Here is a 22,481-nt window from a genome sequence, read left to right as displayed (position 1 = left end):
TTCCAGCCCGATCAGTTTCCTCTCCCTCCCCCTGTCCTCCCAGTCCCTCTCCACAACCTCCCCTTCACCATCAGAAAAAGGCAGGCCTCCCATGCATATCAGCCACAGAGAAGACGTGAATCTTCTGGTGTAAACCTGTGTCCCCGGTGATGGAAATAACCGGTATAGCAAATGGTACACATCTTTTTTTGTCTTTAGGCTCTCCTTGCTCTTGACAATGGAGTAGCAATCCTAAGTGTCTTTTGAGATTCTGGAAAGCACACCAGCTACCTCAGCTAGGACACCTTGAACCAACTCACTACCTCATTGGTCAAGTAGCAGAGCCAGAAGACAAAGGCCCAGAGCCGCCCCTCCTCCCCAAAAGCCCTGAGTACTTTGTTTAGGTCCTGAGTTCACCGGATATGAGCCATCCGACTTCCTGTAACTGATCTACCTGATAGTTAGCCTCAGTTCTGCAGCCCCTCTCTCAGCCCCATTAGTTTCTTCCTTTGGATCCCATCAGACTCCTACTTTGAAATTGAAGGTCTGCTCAGAGCCTTGACCCACTCAACTTTACCAAAGAGGCAACCTTTCTTAACTGCTAGACTTACTGGAGATCTCACTCACACCACAGAATATTGACAAACAACTTCCTCTGGGTAGTAATACAGCCGTGGAAAACCTGCTTAGCCCTGGTGCTTCTACTCCCTTTCACTGACTGAAAAAAAAACAAACAAACCAAAACCTGTTTGAGGAAAGATCCATTTGCTCCCATGGGGGACATCACACAGGCCTGTAGCGCCTAGTTTCATTAGCGCTGCTCTATTTTCAAGAATTCCAAAAGAGGACTCTAGAATTTAGCTCCCAGAGAAATGCAAATTTCGGCACCATGTCAGGTGACGTAGGTCTCAGGATCAGAGTCCCAAGGGATCCTCCATTTTCTCATCTAGATCTTTGGCCTTTTGTGTTCAGTAGGAGGCAACGCGGCTGGAAGTCTAAATGGAGGGTCAAAGGAACTGCACAGCCCAATTCCATAGTACTATGACTTATCATTCCTGCCAAAGGGACAGGAGTTTGTCTCAGGTTCATTTGATGTCGGAGCACAAACACATTTCCTTCACACAGGAACCATTAATGCTTCCCATGACTTTATTGTGCGTTCATTAAGGCTTGGGAGACAGCCTTACAGTGTTTTCTCCTAAGACCCAGTGTTTGCAAAGAATTTAGACAGTTGCCCTGTCTTGATCAGGAACGAAAGCAGTATGTAAACCCTGAGTTTTCAAGTTTACCCATTTTTTTTAGCACACATAAGGTCAATAAACTACAATCAATTTATAACAAAATTGGACTGACACACACATTTTAAATTTCAAACCTGTATTTCTGATTTCTGGATAGATTAAAATAACCTGAAATATCTGAAAGGCATGGATTTTAGATAAATAAAAGATTTCCAAAGTGTTCTTCATTGACCTTGTTCATTAAAGAATATTAATTTCTCCTTTAATATTAAAAAATCCACATAGCATATAAAATAACTATAATATTACCATTCAAAGAATTTCGAATTTCTTAGCGAGGCCTTCCTTACCTAACCTGCCATGCGATAATAAAACAGGTACTACACAACGAAACTTAAGAAACATAGGAACTCTAGCCAAATCTTCATCTCAAAAGTCTTTAAACACCATAAAACAAACAGAATTTAACAACTAATGATTGAAATTAGCATTTCTCTTGAAAATTGCAAACACAGAAGATTTCAAACATTCTCACCACACATGAAAAACACTAACTTGACACATTCAGCTTGATTGCGCTCATCATTTCAGAATATATGTGTGGGTATGTATATATAAGCATGTTGAATACCTGAATACACCCACTCAATTTTCATGTGTTAATCATATTTTAGTAAAGGCAGAAAAAAGCTATCAGTTTAGAACTTAGTCACTATACAGAATTCAGCCGTTGTTTTGATCTTAAAAGCAGGTTTCGTTTTAAAAACAAAACAGGTATTTCCGAAATTCAGTAACACGTGTATATTCTAAGAAAACTGGCCAGCAGATGCAATTCACACCCTTTGTATGTGGCAGTAGCCTTTCAGTTATGTCTTTGTATGGTATAGATGTTTAAATACCATATATATAGGAATGCCCAACAGTGGCTGCAATGTTCAAGCTGAATAACATAGTCATTCCGGTTTACCATCGACCAGGATTGAAAATATAAACTTTTAAACAATGCCTACAAGGAAATGGTTGCATATAACCATGAACTTGGTGCTCGCTTCTCCTTAAACATACCCAGACGCATGTTGGGTACAGCTTTGCGCAAAGTGTTTGGTGCTAGCTAAATCATTTGCTGCCCAACAAATCACTGTAGACTTCTGAGTGCTTCGAATTAGTATCACTACTTGTATTTTACCCTGGAAGCCCTTTCAACCTCTAAAAAAAAAATGGTAAAAGTTTACCTGCTCCTGGCAAAGTATTCAGTTTTGAGGAATTACAGAGTAAAAATAAACGGTACCTTAATCACAAAGCAACCAACACAGCCTTTTCACACATTCTCATAGTTTCGCTTTGCGTGTGGAATATATACTTTTTTTTAAAATGGACACATTCCCTTGTACTTTGGGCGTTAAATCATTAGATTTCCTCATTTGTAGCTTTACTGCTTTTTAAAATATTAGTAATCTTTAGACTACTGATGCTTTAAAAAAATTCTCCTGCTTTTGTATTTTCTAGAAACAACCACGTCTACAAATTACGATCTACCATATAACAGCCATGTTTGAAAAAGCGAAGCTAAGTTACTCACGTCTAGCAGATGACCTTCTGGCTGCTCGTCTTCGGTCCTCTGGTCTCCGCTGTGGTCTCAGTAAGTTTGGCGTGGTCGGCTTCCTCCACGTCCTGACTTCTCTTCGCTTGCCCCGGTCCTTCCACTCCGCTCCAAGTCTCTGAAACAAAATGGATGCACCTGAGACTTTTAGCTGACATAAAGTTCTGTCCCCAGCCATTGGGTATTGTCCTGTTCTCTGCAGTCAGATTCTGCTACTAAAAGGACCCTACTCCTCGGAGATCCCACGTGTTGGTCTCCTCGGAGGTCCAAGGGGAAAAGGCGGAAAGTCGAACAGCTAGAAGCGGAGTCGGTCCGCAGGTGGCCTCCCTAGTCCCGCCCACTTTCCGAGAGCCTCACGCTGCTTCCCAGCACCTCCCCTACCTGCGCTTCCCCCATAGGCCAGCTCACCACACGTGGACCCCAGAGGGAGGTCTTGAGAACAGAAGTCGCAACCTGCCCTGTGGGGATTGCTCTGTTGGAGAAAGCTTTGGGAAATTTTCCAGAAATGTCCTCACGATGGAGGAGTCGCACTTAGAACTCTATCTGAAAGAACCAGTCTCCTCCACGAGCTCTTCTCCCTCCCATCCAATGTGATGGTGGAAAGTGTGACCAAGAAGACAAAGGCACCAGAAACTATGCCGGCGTTGTCCTTGCCAAGTTTGAGAAAATCTGCTTGCACCATGATTTTCCTTTTGGTTTTCCTTTAAAATTGAACAGAGACCTAGTTCAAGAACTCAATTTGTACGTGCCCTGTCTTCACAATTCTCCCACCCACTCACACACTCACCTCCATTCCCACCGCGCCACCCTGGGATTCACTCAGCATTTTCTCATGGAACCAAATTGTCTTGGAGTTTCTGGGCTGGCGAGATGGCTCAGTAGTCAAGATCACTGCTTGCTCGCCCAAAGGTACTGAGTTCAATTCTCAGCAATCACATGGTGACTCACAACCACCTGTAATGAAAGCTAGTGCCCTCTTGAGGAAGAGACCTGGTCAGTCTTCCTCATCAACTTAGACCATGAAACCCAACAGGGACACGTTCAACAGAACCGCCATATAAAGGCCTACCCGTGCATGCTTCAGCATTGCCAGGGCATAGATTTCATTTAATTTCATCTGGGATAAACTCCAGGGACCCGAATCTCGTGGGAAAAGAAAATGGTTCCAGCTAAGGGGTTGAAGAGCAGTCACTCCAGGCAGCACAACTAGTGTTTCTTCCCTGGTCCCCTTCCCACGTCCCCTGGCCAGAGGATCAAACCCATATATTGGGAGAAAACCCCACAACTCCAAATTATATGTCTAGTAGACTAGGAGCACATATAATAGAGCAGGCTCTATATTGAGAATGAGGTTTTGATAATTATTTTATTCTTTAAAACTAGAAGAAAAAGGAAGTCTTCTTGCAGTGTCGTTTGGGGTGATACACATATTCAAATATGGACAAATCTGGATGTGAAAACCTTAGCCTTGTGCTTGCTTTCCAAGAGGCGCTTCTTCCTCCCGGCTTCAGAGCACTGTCCACAACCTCACTGTGCAGCTCCACCTCGCTGAGGGAGGGGACAGTCTTACAGTATTTTTTTTTTTTAAGTAAAAGGCATGGTATCTGCTAAGAATTCGGGAAATAACCACGTGCTGCTGGTGAAATGTACAGCATTGTCAGGATCACGTCGGAAAGCACTGATGAATGTTTGCATATGTTTCAGCATCCACACACAAACTCGGTTTCAGTGGATGTCTTCAATACAGACACAGACATGTAAACTAAGCTTCCTGTATGCTTGTGTTCACATAGGATCTCGTTCCATGTTTCATATTTTTACCTGTTTCCAGGGCAGTTGATCATTATCATGGAATTCTTGTCCAACACAATATTTTTTATTAATTATTTGGGAGTTTCATACAATGCACCGTGATGACATTCACTTCCCATTCCCCCCATGGTCTTCTTTCTATGTGTTGCTTTCACTGATTGAATAAAGAAATCTGCCTTGGCCTTTTCATAGGAAAAAACTTGGTAGGCGGGAACGAGAGAACTGGATGCTGGGAGGAAGGAGGCAGGCAGAGAGCCGCCAGCCATGAAGCTGCCAGGTCAGACATGCTGAATCTTTCCCGGTAAGTCACGACCTCGTGGTGACATACAGATTATTAGAAATAGGTTGAATCAAGATGTGAGAGTTAGCCAATAAGAGGCTGTAACTAATGGGCCAGGCAGTGTTTAAATTAATACAATTTGTGTGCAGTTATTTCAGAGGTTAAGCTAGCTGGGCGGCCGGGAGCCGGGCAGTACGCAGCCTGCCGCTCCTTTTACAACACCCCCAGGTCCACCCTCCAACCCTTGTGCCCCTCCAAAAAAGAAAAAAATGCATCAAGTCCAATTTGAGTTGGCTCTGTCCTCACTGGAGCACGGTCAACCCCACAGCGGCCAGCCCCTTAAAGATAACTGAGTCCTTCCCCACCATAAAATGAAACCCTGGCAAAAGCTGCCTTTGTTGCTGCTATTGTTTAAGACAGGTATCATGCTGTAGCCAAGGCTAGCTTAGCTCATTATATAGCTCAGGCTGGCCTCAAACTCAGTATTCTACCTGTCTCGGCTTCCTGGGTGTTGGGGTTATAAATGGGTAAACCACATCTGGAATACACAGCTTTCTTTTCATGAAAATATTTATCTTATTTTTATTTGCATGTGTACATGAATGTGTGTCTGGGTCTGGGTGTGTGCACATAAGTGTAGGTGTGGATGAGACTAGAGGCGCTGGATCTCTTGCAGCTGGAGTTATAAGCAGCTGTTAGCTGCAAGATGTGGGTGCTGGAAACTGGTCTCATTTATTAAAGAAGGACCATGATATTACATCCTCTGTGCTGGGGATCCTGCATAGAACCGAACTAGGCCCTCTTGACTGTGGGTGACCATCGTGTGGCTTGGGCAGTCTGTGAGGCCACTGGTAGTGGGACCAGGATCTATCCCTGGTGCATGAACTGGCTTATTGGAGACCATTCCCTATGGAGGGATACCTTGCTCAGCTTAGATACAGGCAGGAGGGGCTTGGTCCTGCCTCAACTTGGTATCCCAGACATTGTTGACTCCCCACGAGAGACCTCACCCTTTCTGACGAGTGGATGGGGGGGGGTAAGGGAAAGGTGGGGTAGGGAGAGTGGCAGGAGGGGAGGGAGGGAAACTGTGGTTGGTATGAAAAACGAAAAAAATCTTTAAAAAAATTTAATATATATATGCATATATACTTATGCCTCTGGCATGTGGACAGCACAATAATTACTTCTGCACAGATTTGTTCTGGATTTGTTATTGAATCACATGTATAAGCATTAGGAAAATTCTGTAGCATACACAAGTCTGTAAAAGCCATATGGAAGCACTTTATCTAAAATCAGCCTGTCCCAGAGGAACTCCTATTGGCAGCTTAATGGGTACTTGTGTTCAAATGTTGTAAACAAGATGTACAGCTACTCATGAAAACCGACATTGTTTAACCAAATGCATATCGCCACCTGCACATCAATAAACTTCTGTTTGCTTACAAGATGCCTGAAGCGCCTTCACTCACAAATAAACACATCACTATTTATTTTCTTCAATTACATCCCAGTTCTAATGGTCGTGTTTTCTGTCATTGTTTATTTATCTAGCATTGCAAAATGAATATTCTCTAACAGAATAAATATTCATTGGCTTGTTTTAATTTTATAACATTTTTTTAAATTCAGGTTCTCTCTTTATAGCCCAGGCTATCCTTCAACTCAAGACCCGATGGCTTAGACTCCCTAGTCCCAAGATCTGTACCACCATGCCCAACCGTCTAAAATTCACTTGTTGACCAGTTCCTGAGGATGATATACAAATGGAGAAAACAAATGATAAGCTGGGTAATTACAAGACAGAAGTTACTTCTTTATTATTATTATTATTATTATTATTATTATTATTATTATTATTATTATTAAAAATTTCCACCTCCTCCCCTCCTCCCACTTCCCTCCCCTTCCCCCACTCCCACTCCCCCTCTTTCTCCAGGCCAAAGAGGCTTCAGGGTTCCCTACCCTATGAGAAGTCCAAGGTCCTCCCCATTCCCCCAAGGTCCAGGAAGGTGGGCATCCAAACAGACAAGGCTCCCTCAAAGCCCGTCCATGCAGTAGTATCAAAGCCCAACACCATTGTCCTTGGCTTCTCAGTCAGCCTCCACCATCAGCCACATTCAGAGAGTCCAGGTTGATCACCTGCTTCATCAGTCTGAGTCCAGCTGGCCTTGGTGAGCTCCCTTTAGATCAGTCCCACCATCTCAGTGGGTGGACGCACCCCTCGCGGTCCTGCCTTCCTTGCTCATGTTCTCCCTCCTTCTGCTCATTATTTGGAGCTTGGGAGCTAAGTCCAATGCTCCAATGTGGGTCTCTGCCTCTATTTCCATCCATCGCCAGATGAAGGTTCTATGGTGATATGCAAGATATTGATCAGTGTGGCTATGGGACAAGGCCAGTTCAGGCACCCTCTCCTCTGCTGCCCAAGAAACAATCTGGGGACCTCCCCTTGGACCTGGGAACCCCTCTAGAATCAAGTCTCTTGGAAACCCTAAAATGGCTCCCTTAGTTGAGATAAATACTTCCCTGCTCCCATATCCATCCTTCCTCCCTCACCCATCCCATTCCCCCAAGCTACCCCAGTCCTCCCCTTCTCCCTTCTCTCTAACCATCTCCCCTTACTTCCACCCCCCAAAACCGTGCACCCAAGTTTGCCTGGCAATCTTGTCTACTTCCAATATCCAGGAGGATAACTATATGATTTTCTTCAGGTTCACCTTCTTATTTAGCTTCTCTAGGATCAGGAATTATAGGCTCAAGACCTTTAATTATGGCTAGAATCCACTTATCAGTGAGTACATATCATATTCCTCTTTTTGTGTCTGGGTTACCTCACTCAGTAAAGCATTTTCTATTTCCATCCATTTGCATGCAAAATTCAAGATGTCATTGTTTTTTACTGCTGAGTACAACTCTAATGTGTATATGTTCCACACCTTCTTTAACTATTCTCCTATTGAGGGGCACCTAGGTTGTTTCCAGGTTCTGGCTATTACAAATAGTGCAGCTATGAACATAGTTGAACAAATGCTTTTGTGGTATGATAGGGCATCTCTTGGGTATATTCCCAAGAGTGGAATTGCTGGGTCCTGAGGGAGGTTGACTCCCAGTTTCCGGAGAAACTGCCACACTGATTTATACAGTGGCTGCACAAGTTTGCATTCCCACCAACAGTGGATGAGTGTTCCCCTCACTCCACATCCTCTCCAGCATAGGCTATCATTGGTGTTTTCGAGTTTAGCTATTATGACAGGTGTAAAATGATATCTCAAAGTGGTTTTGATTTGCATTTCCCTGATCGCTAAGGAGGTTGAGCATGACCTTAAGTGCTTTTTAGCCACTCAAAGTTCATCTGTTGTGAATTCTCTGTTCAGTTCAGTACCCCATTTTTTAATTGGGTTAATTAGAGCTTTAGTGTCTAGTTTCTTGAGTTCTTTGTATATTTTGGAGATCAGACCTTTGTCTGATGAGGTGTTGGTGAAGATCTTCTCCCAGTCAGAAGGCAGCCTTTTTGTCTTACTGACAGTGTCCTTTGCTTTACAGAAGCTTCTCAGTTTCAGGAGGTCCCATTTATTCATTGATTCTCTTATTGTCTGTGCTACTGGGGTTCTACCTAGGAAGTGGTCTCCTGTGCCTATGTCTTGTAGACTACTTCCCACTTTCTCTTCTATCAGGTTCAAAGTGGTCAGATAAATGTTGAGGTCTTTAATCCATTTGGACTTGAGTTTTGTGCATGGTGATAGATATGGATCTACTTTCATTCTTCTACAGTTTGACATCCAGTTATGCCAGCACCATTTGTTAAAAATGCTATCCTTCTTCCATTGTATACCTTTAGCTCCCTTGTCGAAAATCAGGTGTTCATAGGTTTGTGAGTTAATATCTGCGTCTTCTGTTTGATTCCATAGGTCGACTTCTCTGTTCTTATGCCAATACCAAGCTGTTTTCAATACTGTAGCTCTGTAATAGAGTTTGACATCAGGGATGGTAATGCCTCCAAAAGTTCCTTTATGGTATAAGATTGTTTTGGCTATCCTGGGTTTTTTTTTCCATATAAAGTTGATTATTCTCTCAAGGTCTGTGAAGAATTTTGATGGGGATTGCATTGAATCTATAGATTGCCTTGGTAGAATTGCCATTTTTATTATGTTGATTCTCCAAATCCAAGAGCAAGGGAGGTCTTTCCATTTTCTGGTATCCTCCTCAATTTCTTTCTTCAAAGACTTAAAGTTCTTGTCAAATAGGTCTTTCACTTCCTTGGTTAGAATTATCCCGAGATATTTTATGCTATTTGTGGCTATCGTGAAAAGTGAAGTTTCTGATTTCACTCCCTGCTTCTTTATCCTTTGTGTATAGGAGGGCAACTGATTTTTTGGAGTTGATCTTGTACCCTGACACATTACTAAAGGTATTTGTCAGCTGTAGGAGTTCTTTGGTAGAGTTTTTGGGGTCACTTATGTACACTATCATATCATCTGCAAATAACGAGAGTTTAACTTCTTCCTTTCCAATTCGAATCCCCTTGATCCCCTTATGTTGTCTTATTGCTACTGCTAGAAGTTCAAGCACTATATTGAAGAGGTATGGAGAGAGTGGACATCCTTGTCGTGTTCATGATTTTAGTGGAATGGCTTTGAGTTTCTCTCCATTTAATTTGATGTTAGCTGTCGGCTTGCTGTAAATAAGTTTTATTATATTTAGATATGATCCTTACATCCCCAATCTCTCCAACATCTTTATCATAAAGCGGTGTTGAATATTGTCAAATGCTTTTTCAGCATCTAATGAAATGATCATTTGGTTGTTTTCTTTCAGTTTATTTATACAATGGATTACATTGATACATTTGCGTATGTTGAACCAGCCCTGCATCTCTGGGATGAAGCCTACTTGATCATAATGGACAATTTTTCTAATGTGTTCTTGGATTCGGTTTGCCAGTATTTTGTTGAGGATTTTTGTGTCGATATTCATGAGTGAGATTGGCCTGTAATTCTCTTTCTTGGTTGTGTCTTTGTGTGGTTTTGGTATCAGGGTGACTGTAGCTTCATAAAAAGAATTTGGCAATGACTCTTCTGATTCTATATTGTGAAATACATTAAGGAGTATAGGTATTAGCTCTTCCTGGAAGTTCTGGTAGAATTCTGCATTGAAACCATCTGGTCCTGGGATTTTTTGGGTAGGGAGATTTTTGATAACAGTTTCTATTTCTTCGTTACTAACAGGTCTATTTAGATTGTTCACCTGGTCTTGATTTAACTTTGCTAAATGGTACTTATCTAAAAACCAGTCCATTTCTTGTACATTTTCCAACTTTGTGGCATATAGGCTTTTGTAGGAAGATCTAATGATTCTCTGAATTTCCTCTGTGTCTGTGGTTATGTCCTCCTTTTCATTTCTGATCTTATTAATTTGCGTGTTCTCTCTCTGCTGTTTGATTAGTTTGGCTAGGGGTTTGTCAATCTTGTTGATTTTCTCCAAGAACCAGCTTTTTGTTTCATTGATTCTTTGGATTGTTTTCTGTGTTTCTATTTTGTTGATTTCAGCCCTCAGTTTGATTATTTCCTGTCTTCTACTCCTCCTGGGTGAGTCTGCTTCTTTTTTTCCAGAGCTTTCAGGTGTGCTGTTATGTCTCCAATGTGTGCTTCCTCCATTTTCTTTAATTGGGCACTTAGTGCTATGAGCTTTCCTCTTAGTACTGCTTTCATAGTATCCCATAGGTTTGAGTATATTGTGTCTTTATTTTCATTAAATTCAAGGAAGACTTTAATTTCTTTCTTTATTTCTTCCCTGACCCAGAGGTGGTTCAGTAGATGACTGTTCATATTCCAAGAGTTTGTAGGCTTTCTGGGGGTAGAATTTTTGTTAAATTCTAACTTTATTCCGTGGTGATCCGACAAGATACAAGTGGTTACTAATATTTTTTTGTATCTGTGAAAGTTTGCTTTGTTACCGAGTATGTGGTCAATTTTTGAGAAGTTTTCATGAGCTGCAGAGAAGAAGGTATATTCTTTCCTATTTGGGTGGAATGTTCTATAGATGTCTGTTAAGTCCATTTCATTCATTACCTCTATTAATTCTCTTATTTCTCTGTGAGGTTTCTGTCTGATTGACCTGTCCATTGGTGAGGGAGGTGTGTTGAAGTCTCCTACTATTAGTGTGTGTCGTTTGATGACTGCCTTGAGTTCTAGAAGTTTTTTCTTTTACATAAGTGGGTGCTTTTATATTAGGAGCATAGGTATTTATGATTGAGGCTTCCTCCTGATGAATTGTTCCTGTTATGAGTATAAAATGTCCGTCTCCATCTCTTCTGATTGATTTTAGTTTGAAGTCAATTTTGTTGGAAATTAGAATGGCCACACCCGCTTGTTTCTTAGGTCCGTTTGCTTGAAAAATCTTTTCCCAACTCTTTACTCTGAGTAGATGTCTGTCTTTGTGGTTGAGGTGTGTTTCTTGTAAATAGCAGAATGTTGGATCCTGTTTTCGTATCCAATCTCTTAGTCTGTGCCTTTTTATAGGTGAGTTGAGTCCATTAATATTAAGTGATATTAATGACCAGTGGTTGTTGACTCCGGTTGTTTTTTTTTATTTTGTATTTTTTGTGTAGTAGAGTTTGTGTGTTTCCCTTCTTTGAGTTGTGCTTGTGAAGGGTCACTCGATGTCTGAGTTATTGTAGGCAGTGTTGGCAATGTTAGATTCCTTGGGTTGCGATTTTCCTTCTATTACTTTCTGTAAAGCTGGATTTGTGGCTATGTATTGTTTATATTTGTTTTTACCCTGGAATATTTTGTTTTCTCCATTGATAGTGAATGATAGCTTGGCTGGGTATAGTAGTCTGGGTTTGCATCCATGGTCTCTTAGTTTCTGCAGTACCTCTATCCAGGACCTTCTGGTTTTCATGGTTTCCATAGAGAAGTCCGGTGTAAGTCTGATAGGTTTACCTTTATAAGTTACTTGACCCTTTTCCTTTACAGCTCTAAATAATCTTTCTTTAATCTGTATGTTTTGTGTTTTGATTATTATATGGCGAGAGGACGTGTTTTTTCTTTCATCCAGTCTATTTGGTGTTCTGTATGCTTCTTGAACCTTCATAGGAATATTATTCTTTAAGTTGGGAAAGTTTTCTTCTATAATTTTGTTGAATATATTTTCTGGGCCTTTGATCCGCAATTCTTCTCCTCCTTCTACTCCTATTATTCTTAGGTTTGGTTTTTTTTATCGTGTCCCAGATTTCTTGAATGTTTTGTGATGAGAATTTGTTGGATTTGCTGTTTTCTTTGATCAGAGCATTTATTTTTTGTATGGTGTCTTCAGAATCTGAGATTCGTTCTTCTATCTCTTGTATTCTATTGATTATACTGGATTCTGTATTCTCTGTTCGTTTACCTAGATTTTGCATATCAAGCGGGCCCTCGGTTTGTGTTTTCTTCATTGCCTCCATTTCAGTTTTCAATTCTTGAACTGTTTCCATTACCTGTTTGGTTGTTTTTTCTTGGTTTCCCAGGGTATCATTTACGGATTTACTCATTTCCTCAAACTTTTTGTTATAGTTCTCATCCATTTCTTTAAGGGAGTTATTCACATCCTGTTTAAGGGACTCTATTGCTTTCATAATGGCACTTTTTTCCATTTCTTCTGGATTAGGGTGTTCAAGTCCTTCTGTTGTAGGGTTTCTGGGATCTGGCGTTTTTATGTTGTTTTTCAGATTGTTGGAGGAATTCTTGCCTTGGTGCCTGCCCATCTCTTCCTTAAAATGTTTCTAATGGATCTTTCTGGTACAGTGTTAGGTTCCCTTGTTGGCCAGGGACCTCACTGACAAAAGGCCTACCTTTCTGCAGGCAGGTTATTCGAACACAGGAATTCCCTCCTGCCGGGATTGCAGTTACCACCCAGTCCCAGTGCCCAAGCAGGCTGAGCTGGGGGATTTTATGGCCCGGATATAGGGAAGGATATGGGAAGGGATTCCTGGGTGAAAGGTGGGATGGGATAGGAGGCAAGAGGGCTTAGCAGGGTGGAGCAGCCCCTATGAATGACCAGGGAGTCAAAGGGGTCGTGGAATGTCTGCGCTCCTCCTTGCCGGGCTTCTGCCGTGGGTCAGGAGCAAACTCACCCCTCTGATGGATCAGAAGTTACTTCTTAAGTTATTCCTTATCATATTAATTCAGCTGATATGGTGATTTGTCTATGGTGTTCTACCCCTTGTTTATATGCATTCTCTGTCTCTGTCTCTCTCTCTGTGTTGTCTTTGTGCAGAAATTTGGGGATATGAATTTCAAATGTCATGATTTGCATCTGAGAATTTCTTTTTGGAAAGTTTTCCCTTTCTTTGATCTTTTATTTTGAAAAGCCACTTTAAATGTCACTAAATGTGCCTAAGAAGACTAGACTTTATATTATGTAATTATTTGACAATTTTTTTCCTGTAGCCATTAAAATACAATTATCCCAGCATATATATGTATACATAAATTGATATTTGGTTTAATAATGTGGTACTTGTAGGTTGTCTTCCCAGATCCAGAACCAGTAGCCCTGAGTACTTCGCTAGGTTCCAGTACCAAGCATGATTTCCGTCTTTTTGAATAGATCTTAAGTTCAACTAGAGAGCTGTTGGCTACCACCATGGTATGTATGCCACTATTTCACCCTTAGGGTTATTGTGCCCTGCTTGTCATTGGTGTGATTCATAGACTTCATTGCCAGTAGGACTGTTGATTGCTTCCCTCTTTTAGATACTTGCATGGTGCCTTCTGATAACATTAAAGCTAGTACACATGGAGGAAGCTTTCTGGTCAGGACCAATTCAGAGGCTTCTGCGCTCTGTATCCAAAGTGCATGTTGTCTTTAGCAATAAGGACTTACTTTTCACCTTTGGGCAGTAACCAAAGGCAAGAGCAATAGCCTGTAATGTTTTGGTAGTCTCTTGTACGACCCTGACCAACAATTCAAAAGGGGTCTTCTTATGTCTAGTGTTGGGGTTTTATTAGATAATCTATATTTCTTAGGGGGAGACTTGTCAGCCCAGATGGGAAATTTCCACTTAAATTATGCATATATATACACACATATATATGTACTATATACAATCTTATATATGTATCAGATGTAATTTTAAGTAGATAGTTATTATGACCCATTATGCCTTTTCCAGACATACCTACTGCTATTTACCCTCCTCTCTCCTTTTATATTTATCTCTTTCCTTGTTCCTTAATTAAAGCCCCCCATTTCTCCATTTTCTCCTTCAAATCACTTGTACCCTGCTATTCCCCTCTTTACTGATACCGCCACTGTGATCCATTTTTGCTTTCTTAGTTTCTGCAGTTACTTTAGATTATACACTCACATGTGAAAATTTCAGCTAGGAACTGCACATGAGAGAGAACACACAATGTTTGTCTTTCTAGGTCTTTTATAGACGGATAAATGCAGTGGCCCAATTAGTTTGGGGAACTCAGTATGACAAACTGCAAGGAGAACTTCCAAACATGGTGGAAGGAAATAAACAACTCCTAAAAAGTAGTCTGCCCTCTGACGTTTATACACGGGTCATGGCACACACTACCACCACACACACCACCACCACACACACCACCACCACCACCACCACCACCACTAATGATGGTGATAAATGTATTTAACGAGAAAAAGGGACTGGAAAGATGGCTCAGAAGTTAAGAACACTTACTATTCTTTCAGAGGATTGGAGTTCAGTTCCTAACACCCACATTAGTTGGCTTACAAGTATCTGTAACTTCAGCTTCAGTGGACCCAAAATTCTTTTCTGGCTACGGCACCCACATACCTGTGATGTACACACAGACATATCTACAAACATCTAAATATTAAGATAAGCAAAATATCTCATTTTTTCTCATGTGTATATTCTAGAGTTAAATGTGTGTATATGCGTGTGCATATTCACATACATATGTAGGGTGTGAACATAGAAAGGGGAACTTGAGAGGTCTTAAGGATGGAGAGGAAGAAAACAGAGCACAATGGACCACATGTGTCCTGAAAGCAGAAAGTGAAGCTGTTTGTTTTCATCTGTTGGAGGAGGAAGCTTCTCTGGTGATGACTGGACATGACACTCACCTATGAGTCTACCAGAATATCATTAGGCGTCATCACTACGTTCTTTTCTTCATCAAGATCAGAAGTATTTGATTTTGCCCTAGGTCTCTTGGCTTTCTAATCTCAGGTTTTTGGTCACTCACGCAGTGTGAGGTATGGGTTCCATCCCATGGAATGAACCTTAAGTCAAATCAGTTCTTTTGGTTACTCCCACAAGCTCTGTGCCACCACTGCCCTAATATATCTTGCAGGTAGCACACCACTGTAGACGAACGATTTGTAGCTCACTTGATGGTTATGTTTCTCTTCTGGTAGCATACAGAATACCATACTGCATCGAAGACACTGGAACATGGGGGTGAGTGCTCTATGTAGACACCAGCTTGACATGTTTATTGAGTTGTGTGGATGTTGTCTTCATCAATGGGGCCTCGCTGTCAGTTTCCAGAGAGAAACCTACAATCTTGGCAATTCTCATGGGACCCCCTTTGGTCAACAGCTCAATTAGATAACCCAAACCTGATACTGGAAGCTTCATTTGGTGACTCTGTTTCCCCCATTATTTGGTGATTTCATTTGGATTGCCTTCATATATGTATATATTTTAGTTTCGACTGTATTATTTTTCCATACTACCCCTGAAGTGCCCCTTAATTTTGCCTGTTTCTCTCCATATTCCTTCCCACAACCCCCTTTCTTCCCACTCCTCACTCAATCCTCCCATTCCAGCTTTCCTTTCTATCTATCTATCTATCTATCTATCTATCTATCTATCTATCTATATATATATATTTCACTTTCTTTTCTAATGACATCTATCTGTTCCCTTTAGGCTCTTACTCTATACCCACCTTCTGTGATTCTATGGATTGTAGCTTGGTTATCATTAATGTACCGCTAATATCCACATATAAGCGAATACACACCATTTTGTTTTTCTGGATCTGGGTTACCTCACTCAGGTTGATTTTTTTTCTAGTTCCATCCATTTTCCTGAAATTTTCATGATGTCATTTTCTTAGCAGCTGAGTTACTGCTAATTTACACAATTACTCCATTGTGTAAATGTACCACATTTTCTTCATCCCTTTTTCTGTTGAGGGACATCCAGGTTGTCCCCCATTTCTGGATATTACGGTTGAGCAAGTGGCTCTGTGGTGGGATGAAGCCTTTGGATATATGCCCAAGAGTGGTATAGCTGGGTCTTGAAGTAGATGGATTCCCAGCTTCCTAAGGGACCACTTCATTGATTTCCACAGTGGCTGTACACATTTGCACTCCCACCAGTAACAGAGGAGTGTTCCTCTTACTCCACATCCTCACCAGCATGAGCTGTCACTTGTTTTATTGATCATGGCCATTCTGACAGGTGTAAGATGAAACCTCAAAGTAGTTTTGGTTTGCATTTCCCTGATGGCTAAGGATGTTAAAAATTTCTTTAAGTGTTTCTTAGCCATTTGAGTTTCCTCTAAAGAGAATTCTCTGCTTATCACTATACCCATTTTTAATGTGATATTTCTTTTCTTGACATCTAGTTTCTTGACTTCTTTATATATTTTGGATATTAGTCCTCTATTGGATATGGCATTGGTGGCAGGCAGATCTCCGTGAGTTTGAGGCCAGCCTGAGGAAGAGGTGTCACTGGGCTAACCAGATTTTCAAGGCCTTCTGGGTTGTAGCATTCAGTTTTGGCACCTCCCTTGTGAACACCTCCACTGTTATCTGGATTTTGAACTCCTCATCATTGGAGTTTTAGAGTCTGTGCTTAAAGTGGACCACAGTTGCATTCATCCCACTGTGCAGTACGAGGTACATGGATCGTCACTTATTTGCAATGGATTCATGTCGGATTATCGAATTGTTGCTGTAGGTGCTTCCAACTCCTCCCCTGGTTATTATTGGAAAGCTAAAATAATCATCTTTGGGGGTGACATAGTGCATCTGGTTTGGTAGAAGAGTTACTTTATATAGTTCATGTAAATGATCTTGTCCACAGTCACCAGCATCAAACCCACAGAACAAGTCATTGCAGACTTGGCCACAGAACTTATCAGTGAGCCAGGAATTCGCACACCCTTGGTTATAGTAAGAGACATGATTTGTTCCTCTACCAAACTGCCAGGGCTATCTGACTCTAATATTCCCAGTATCCCACCTCCTGCAACAGTTGGTGAAAATATTTTCCCATTAGGTAAGCTGTTATTTTGTCCTATTGACAGTTATTATTTGCCTTACAGAAGCTTTTCAATTTTGTGAAGTCCCATTTATTAATTGTTAATCCTAGTGCCTGAGCTATCAGTGTTCTGTTCAGAATGTTGTCTTCTGTGCCAATGCGTTCAAGACTATCCCCCCACTTTCTCTTCTATTGAGCTCAGTATATCTGATTTTATGTTAAGGTCCTTGATCAATTTGTAGTTGAGTTTTGTGCAGGGTGACAAATATGTATCTATTTGAATTCTTCTACATGTAGCCATCCCATTTGACCAGCACCATTTGTTGAAGATACTGTCTTCTTTCTAGTGTGTATTTATGGCCTTTTTATTAATTCAGGTATCCATAAATGTTTGGATTTATGTCTGGTTCTTCAATTTGATTCCATTAATGAATGTATCTGTTTATGGACATTCCATGCTTTTAATTCCAGCCCTAGCAAGGTACAGGCAGGCAGATCTCTGTGAATTCAAGACCGGCCTGGTCTACATACTGAGTTTCAGGCCAACCAGAACTACATAGTGAGATCCTATCTCAAAATATTTTTAAGGAAAAATATTTTAAAGAAACAGTTCTGCAAAGAATATATAAAAATGGCCAACAAGCACATGACATCATTAGGCATTAGGAACGCACAAGCCTCAGTGAGATGTTACTTCCTACCCATTAAGGTGACTATACTTAGAAAAGACATATTGTGGTGACTTGAAATAAAATGGCTACTGTGAGAGCACATTCTACTCCTTCAGCCAATAGCCTTTAAGATACCAGTCCACTTGGGTGTGGTCTCTGATACTCTAAAAGCAGTTATAAGGCATGCACCCACTCTTGCTTCTGGCTTCTGCTTCTGGCTGCTAGACTCTGTTCCTGTTTGTGAAAAGGACCATTATCTAGGGCAGTGATCTGTAAGTTTCCCCTTAAATAAATAACCCTTTTATTATTCATAATTCTGAACTGGTGTGGGATTATTTTGTGACTTCCATCATCAAATGGCCCCCAAAGGGATGGAACTATTAGAAGTTGTGGCCTTGTTGGAGGAAGTGTGCCACTGTGGGGGCAGGTTTTGAGGACTCTTGTGCTCAAGTCCCTCAATGTGACTGTTAGTCAACTTCCTGCCTCCTTCTGGTCAAGATGTAGCCAACATCACAGCTGCCTGCACACCACCATGCTCCTCATCATGATGAGGAATAATGGAATAAATCTCCGAAACTGTAAGCAGCCACCCCAGGGAAATGTTTTCCTTATAAGAGTTGCCATGGTCATAGTGTCTCTTTACAACAATAGTAACCCTATAAAGATGTGAATAAATTGAAAATTTCATGTACCAGAGGGAATAGAACACAACACTGACTTTAGAAACAACTTGTCAGTTCCTCCGTCGTTTAAAGATTTTGTGATCTCCATAATCCAATAAAAAATGGAGTACAGACCTAAACAGAGAACTCTCAACAGAGGAATCTAAAATGGCTGAAAGACACTTAAGGAAATGCTCAACATTCTTACTCATCAGAGAAATGCAAATCAAAACAACTCTGAGATTCCATCTTACGCCTGGCCAAGATCAAAAACACTGATGACAACTTATGCTGGAGAGGTTGTGGGGAAAAGAATGGAACAGTTCTACATTGCTGGTGGGAATGCAAGCTGGTACAACCCCTTTGAAGGTCAGTGTGGCGGTTTCTCAGAAAATTAGGAAACAACCTCCTCAAGACCCAGTAAAACCATTTTTGGGTATATATTCAAAGGATGCTCAATCATGCCACAAGGACATGTGCTCAACTATGTTCATAGATCTTTGTTTGTCATAGCCAGAACCTGGAAACAACCTAAATGCCCCTCGACTGAAGAATGGATAAGAAAAATATGGTACATTTACTCAATGGAAAAAAATAATGACATCTTGAATTTTGCAGGAAAATGAATGGAGCTAGAAAACATCACTTTGAGTGAGGTAACACAGAAACAGAAAGACAATTATCACATGTACTCACTCATAGGTGGTTTTTAAACATAAAGCAAAGAAAACCAGCTTACAAACCACAATCCCAGAGGCCTTAGACAACAATGAGGACACTAAGAGAGACTTACATAGATCTAATCTACATGGGAAGTAGAAAGTAGAAAAAGACAAGATCTCCTGAGTAAATTGGAAGCATAGGAACCTTGGGGGAGGGCCTAAGCAGGGAGGGGAGAGCCATTGGGGGGAGCAGAGAATAATGTAGAGCTCAATAAATATCAATAAAAAAGATTGAAGAAAAAAAGATTTTGTGATCTCATGACCCATTTGACTGCTAGACATCTACCTCTGAGAAATGAAAACGTAATTACACTAAAACAAATGTTGATAGCAACATGAATCACAATAATAAAAAGGTTGAAACAACAGCAATGCCCATCAACTGATGAGAATATACATTCAATATAGTTTATCTATAGGATGGGCTACTGTTCAACCATATGAAAAAGCACACAAGGGTGGAAGAGATGGTTGGCAGTTACGAAGAGGTTCTCCTTTTTCAGAGAAGCTAAGTTTCCTTCATGGTACTCATGTGAATGGCTCAAAGCCATCTATTTATAGCTTAAGTTCCCAGGGATCCATAGCCCTCTTCTGCCATGTAAGGCACTGCACTCATGTGTATCACACACATATATACACACAATTAAACATAAAATAAAAATAAAATCTTTTTTGAAGTACACTTATTTTTAGTACTGGTCATTGGAATCTAGACCTTGTATATCCTAGCCAAGTGCTCTATCCCTGAGCCATACCCCACTCTCTTTTTACTTCATCACTTCTTCCTGCTCCCCGTTTCTCCTTCTTTTGAGAGATGATCTCACTAAAGCCAGCCTGCCCTTGAATTCATTCTATAGCTCAGGCTAATCTTGAATTTTTGATCCTCCTGCCTCAGGTTCCAAAGAAGCCAGGATTTAGGCTGGGCACCTCTAGACCTTGCTTTCAAACACACTTCTTTTTTTTAAAGGTAGTGACAGGTTCACAACTGTCGCCAGCATTTTTCTTCTACTTTAAAGAGAATTATTTACTTTTATTTTACATGTGTTAGTGTTTGGCCTGCATGAGGGTGCCAGGTATCCTGAAATTGTAGTGACAGGCAGCTGTGAGCTGCCATGTGGGTGCTGGGAATTGAACCTGGGTCCTCTGGAAGATCAGTCAGTGATGCTAACTGCTGAGCCATCCTCCCAGCTCTCAAACACACTTCTTAAACTCTCTATCTTACAGATAAGGTATTATTGTTCTTGCTTTTGTATCTGGTCAGAAAATATCCTTTATTTGTAGTGTTTGATCCATTAATAGCTAATATATCTATTGTTACGTTCTACTCTTTACCATTTGCACTCTTATCTTCCTCATATTTTATTTCTGTAATTCTTATTTTTAATGTTTTAGCTTTTAGAACTCTATAATTTCTCATCAGTCTTTCTGATATGTTTTAGTGATTATAAATTATATGTTCTTACTATTTTATAGTTTACACAGTACTGCTTTTTGACCATTCTATCCAGAAAGTAAATCCTGATGGTAGGTGTGTTGCCTCACACCTGTAATCCCAGGACTCAAGAAGTGGAAGCAGAGGGTTTGACATGAGTTTGAGGCCAACCAGGGTCACATAGTGAGGTTCAGGCCAGTGTGGGTTACAGGGTAACATCATATTTCAAAAGTAAAACTTACTAACAATAGAAATTCATTTGCCATTTTCTAGTGCCCTTTATTCTACAATAGACTATAGTTAATTCATGTGAAAATGTGTTAAACATACCTAAGTATCATCATTTGCTTTTAAGCATTCACATATATTTTATTTTATTTATCCATGTGCATGTGTTGATGCATGTGTGCCACAATATACACATGGGGGTAGAGGGCAACTTTTAGACATCAGTTCTCCCTTTTCACTGTACCCAGGGAAGCTAACTCAGGCCACCATGCTCAGCACAAGCATCTGCAGGCACTGAGCCATCTTGCCAGGCCCTGTATGTATTTTAAAGGAAAAAAGTGGAAATAAAGAACTTGGTATTAAGAGGACATTCAAGCCTTCTGATGGTCTTTATTTGCACCAAAGGATGTTGTTATTTCTGGTCTTTTTCTTCAACCTGAAGGATTTCTGATTGTTTATATTTGTGTATTTCTGACTGTTCCCAGGACTCTTCTTCTATTTTTTTTCTGAAAACATTTACTTCACCTTTATGCATGAAGAATGTTTTCAATGGATAACAGACAGAGTTAACCCCTTTTCTGTCACCACCTTTTAGAGGAACTTGCTCTCTTCTAGCCAGCATTCTGTTCTATCTACTCCGCCCACCTAAGGGCTGCCCTATCAAAAGACCAAGGCAGTCTCTTTATTCAACCAATGAAAGCAACACACAAATAGAAGAACCTCCTACACCACACCTCCCCAGGGCTGGGATTAAAAGTGTATGACTCCCAAACACTGAGATTAAAGGTGTGAACCACCACCACCTGGATCTGTTTCTGGATCAATCTTTTTTTAATATTTTTTCTGGATCAATCTTGTATAGCCCAGGGTAACTTTGAACTCACAGAGATTTGCCTACCTCTGTCTCCCGAGTCCTGGGATTAAAGGTGTGTGCCACTACCCTGTGTCCTGTATAGCTGACGAGTGTGGCTGCTTTGCCCTCTGATATTCAAGCAAAATTTATTCATTTAAACACAAATATACCAGTATACAGAGGCCATGGAGGGAATGCTGCTTACTGGCATTTCCACGGCCCACTCAGCTTCCCTACCACCACCTGCCTGCTGATGTTTCTTTATACAAGGCTTGGGGTGGGTGTCATTAGATTCTCACCTGAGATTCCAGCCTCTCCTTGAGGCATCTCCTTCTTAGCTGTGTGTGATTCTGTCCCAGTTACATGTGGTTCTGTAGTCCCTGGAGACACTAAAGTACCGAGAGTATGGACGGTCGACTGACGGGGCAGGCACTTCCATCTATCCAGCTACAGAGAAGGCATCCTTCTTCCACGCCACGGTCAGACTTTCTGTGGTATTGTTGCTTTGCTCCTGTATGTAATAGCTCATCCGTTAGCTGTAAGTTTTAAACTCTTTGCGTTTTGGTGGAATAATACCTAGGTCTGTTGGAGCCCTAGCTGATTTGGGAAACAACACTCAGTGTTTAAGTCATTGTATTCAGAATATACCCACTTTTAAAAAAGTACATCTACTTTTTAAAAACCACATTTCTGATTATCTTGTATCCCAATTTAAAACTTTATCCTAGGATCTGAGGGGATAGCTCAGTTA

General features: G+C 40.9%; 1 protein-coding gene and 2 long non-coding RNA genes across 6 annotated transcripts in view; 2 read left to right on the top strand and 1 right to left on the bottom strand.

Annotated features, from left to right (window-relative positions):
* The window catches only part of LOC125410692 (uncharacterized), a 54,433-nt gene extending 51,266 nt beyond the window's left edge, over positions 1-3,167 (bottom strand). For 2 of the 3 annotated variants that reach the window (XR_015737092.1, XR_015737091.1), the window contains exon 1: positions 2,800-2,936. This is a non-coding gene — a long non-coding RNA (uncharacterized LOC125410692). Of the gene's footprint in view, positions 1-2,799; positions 2,939-3,050 lie in introns of those variants that run through there. The other variant, XR_015737090.1, reaches the window with a different exon arrangement.
* The window catches only part of LOC146889227 (uncharacterized), a 79,839-nt gene extending 73,141 nt beyond the window's left edge, over positions 1-6,698 (top strand). For both annotated transcript variants that reach the window (XM_087903216.1, XM_087903215.1), the window contains 3 exons: positions 2,727-2,859; positions 4,825-4,933; positions 6,560-6,698. In XM_087903216.1, the coding sequence (XP_087759342.1) occupies positions 2,727-2,859; positions 4,825-4,933; positions 6,560-6,596 (279 nt within the window). In that variant the 3' untranslated portion in view covers positions 6,597-6,698. The remainder of the gene's footprint in view (positions 1-2,726; positions 2,860-4,824; positions 4,934-6,559) is intronic.
* Positions 6,699-11,857: 5,159 nt separating this feature from the next.
* Positions 11,858-22,481, top strand: part of LOC146889229 (uncharacterized) — a 45,204-nt gene continuing 34,580 nt past the window's right edge. The window contains exon 1 of the long non-coding RNA XR_015000170.2: positions 11,858-13,537. This is a non-coding gene — a long non-coding RNA (uncharacterized LOC146889229). The remainder of the gene's footprint in view (positions 13,538-22,481) is intronic.

The sequence above is a fragment of the Myodes glareolus genome, chromosome X, assembly GCF_982192425.1.
Source record: "Myodes glareolus chromosome X, mMyoGla1.1, whole genome shotgun sequence".
Taxonomy (NCBI): domain Eukaryota; kingdom Metazoa; phylum Chordata; class Mammalia; order Rodentia; family Cricetidae; genus Myodes; species Myodes glareolus.
The sequence above is the reverse complement of the archived record's forward strand: the minus strand, read 5'-3'. Positions and strand labels throughout refer to the sequence as shown.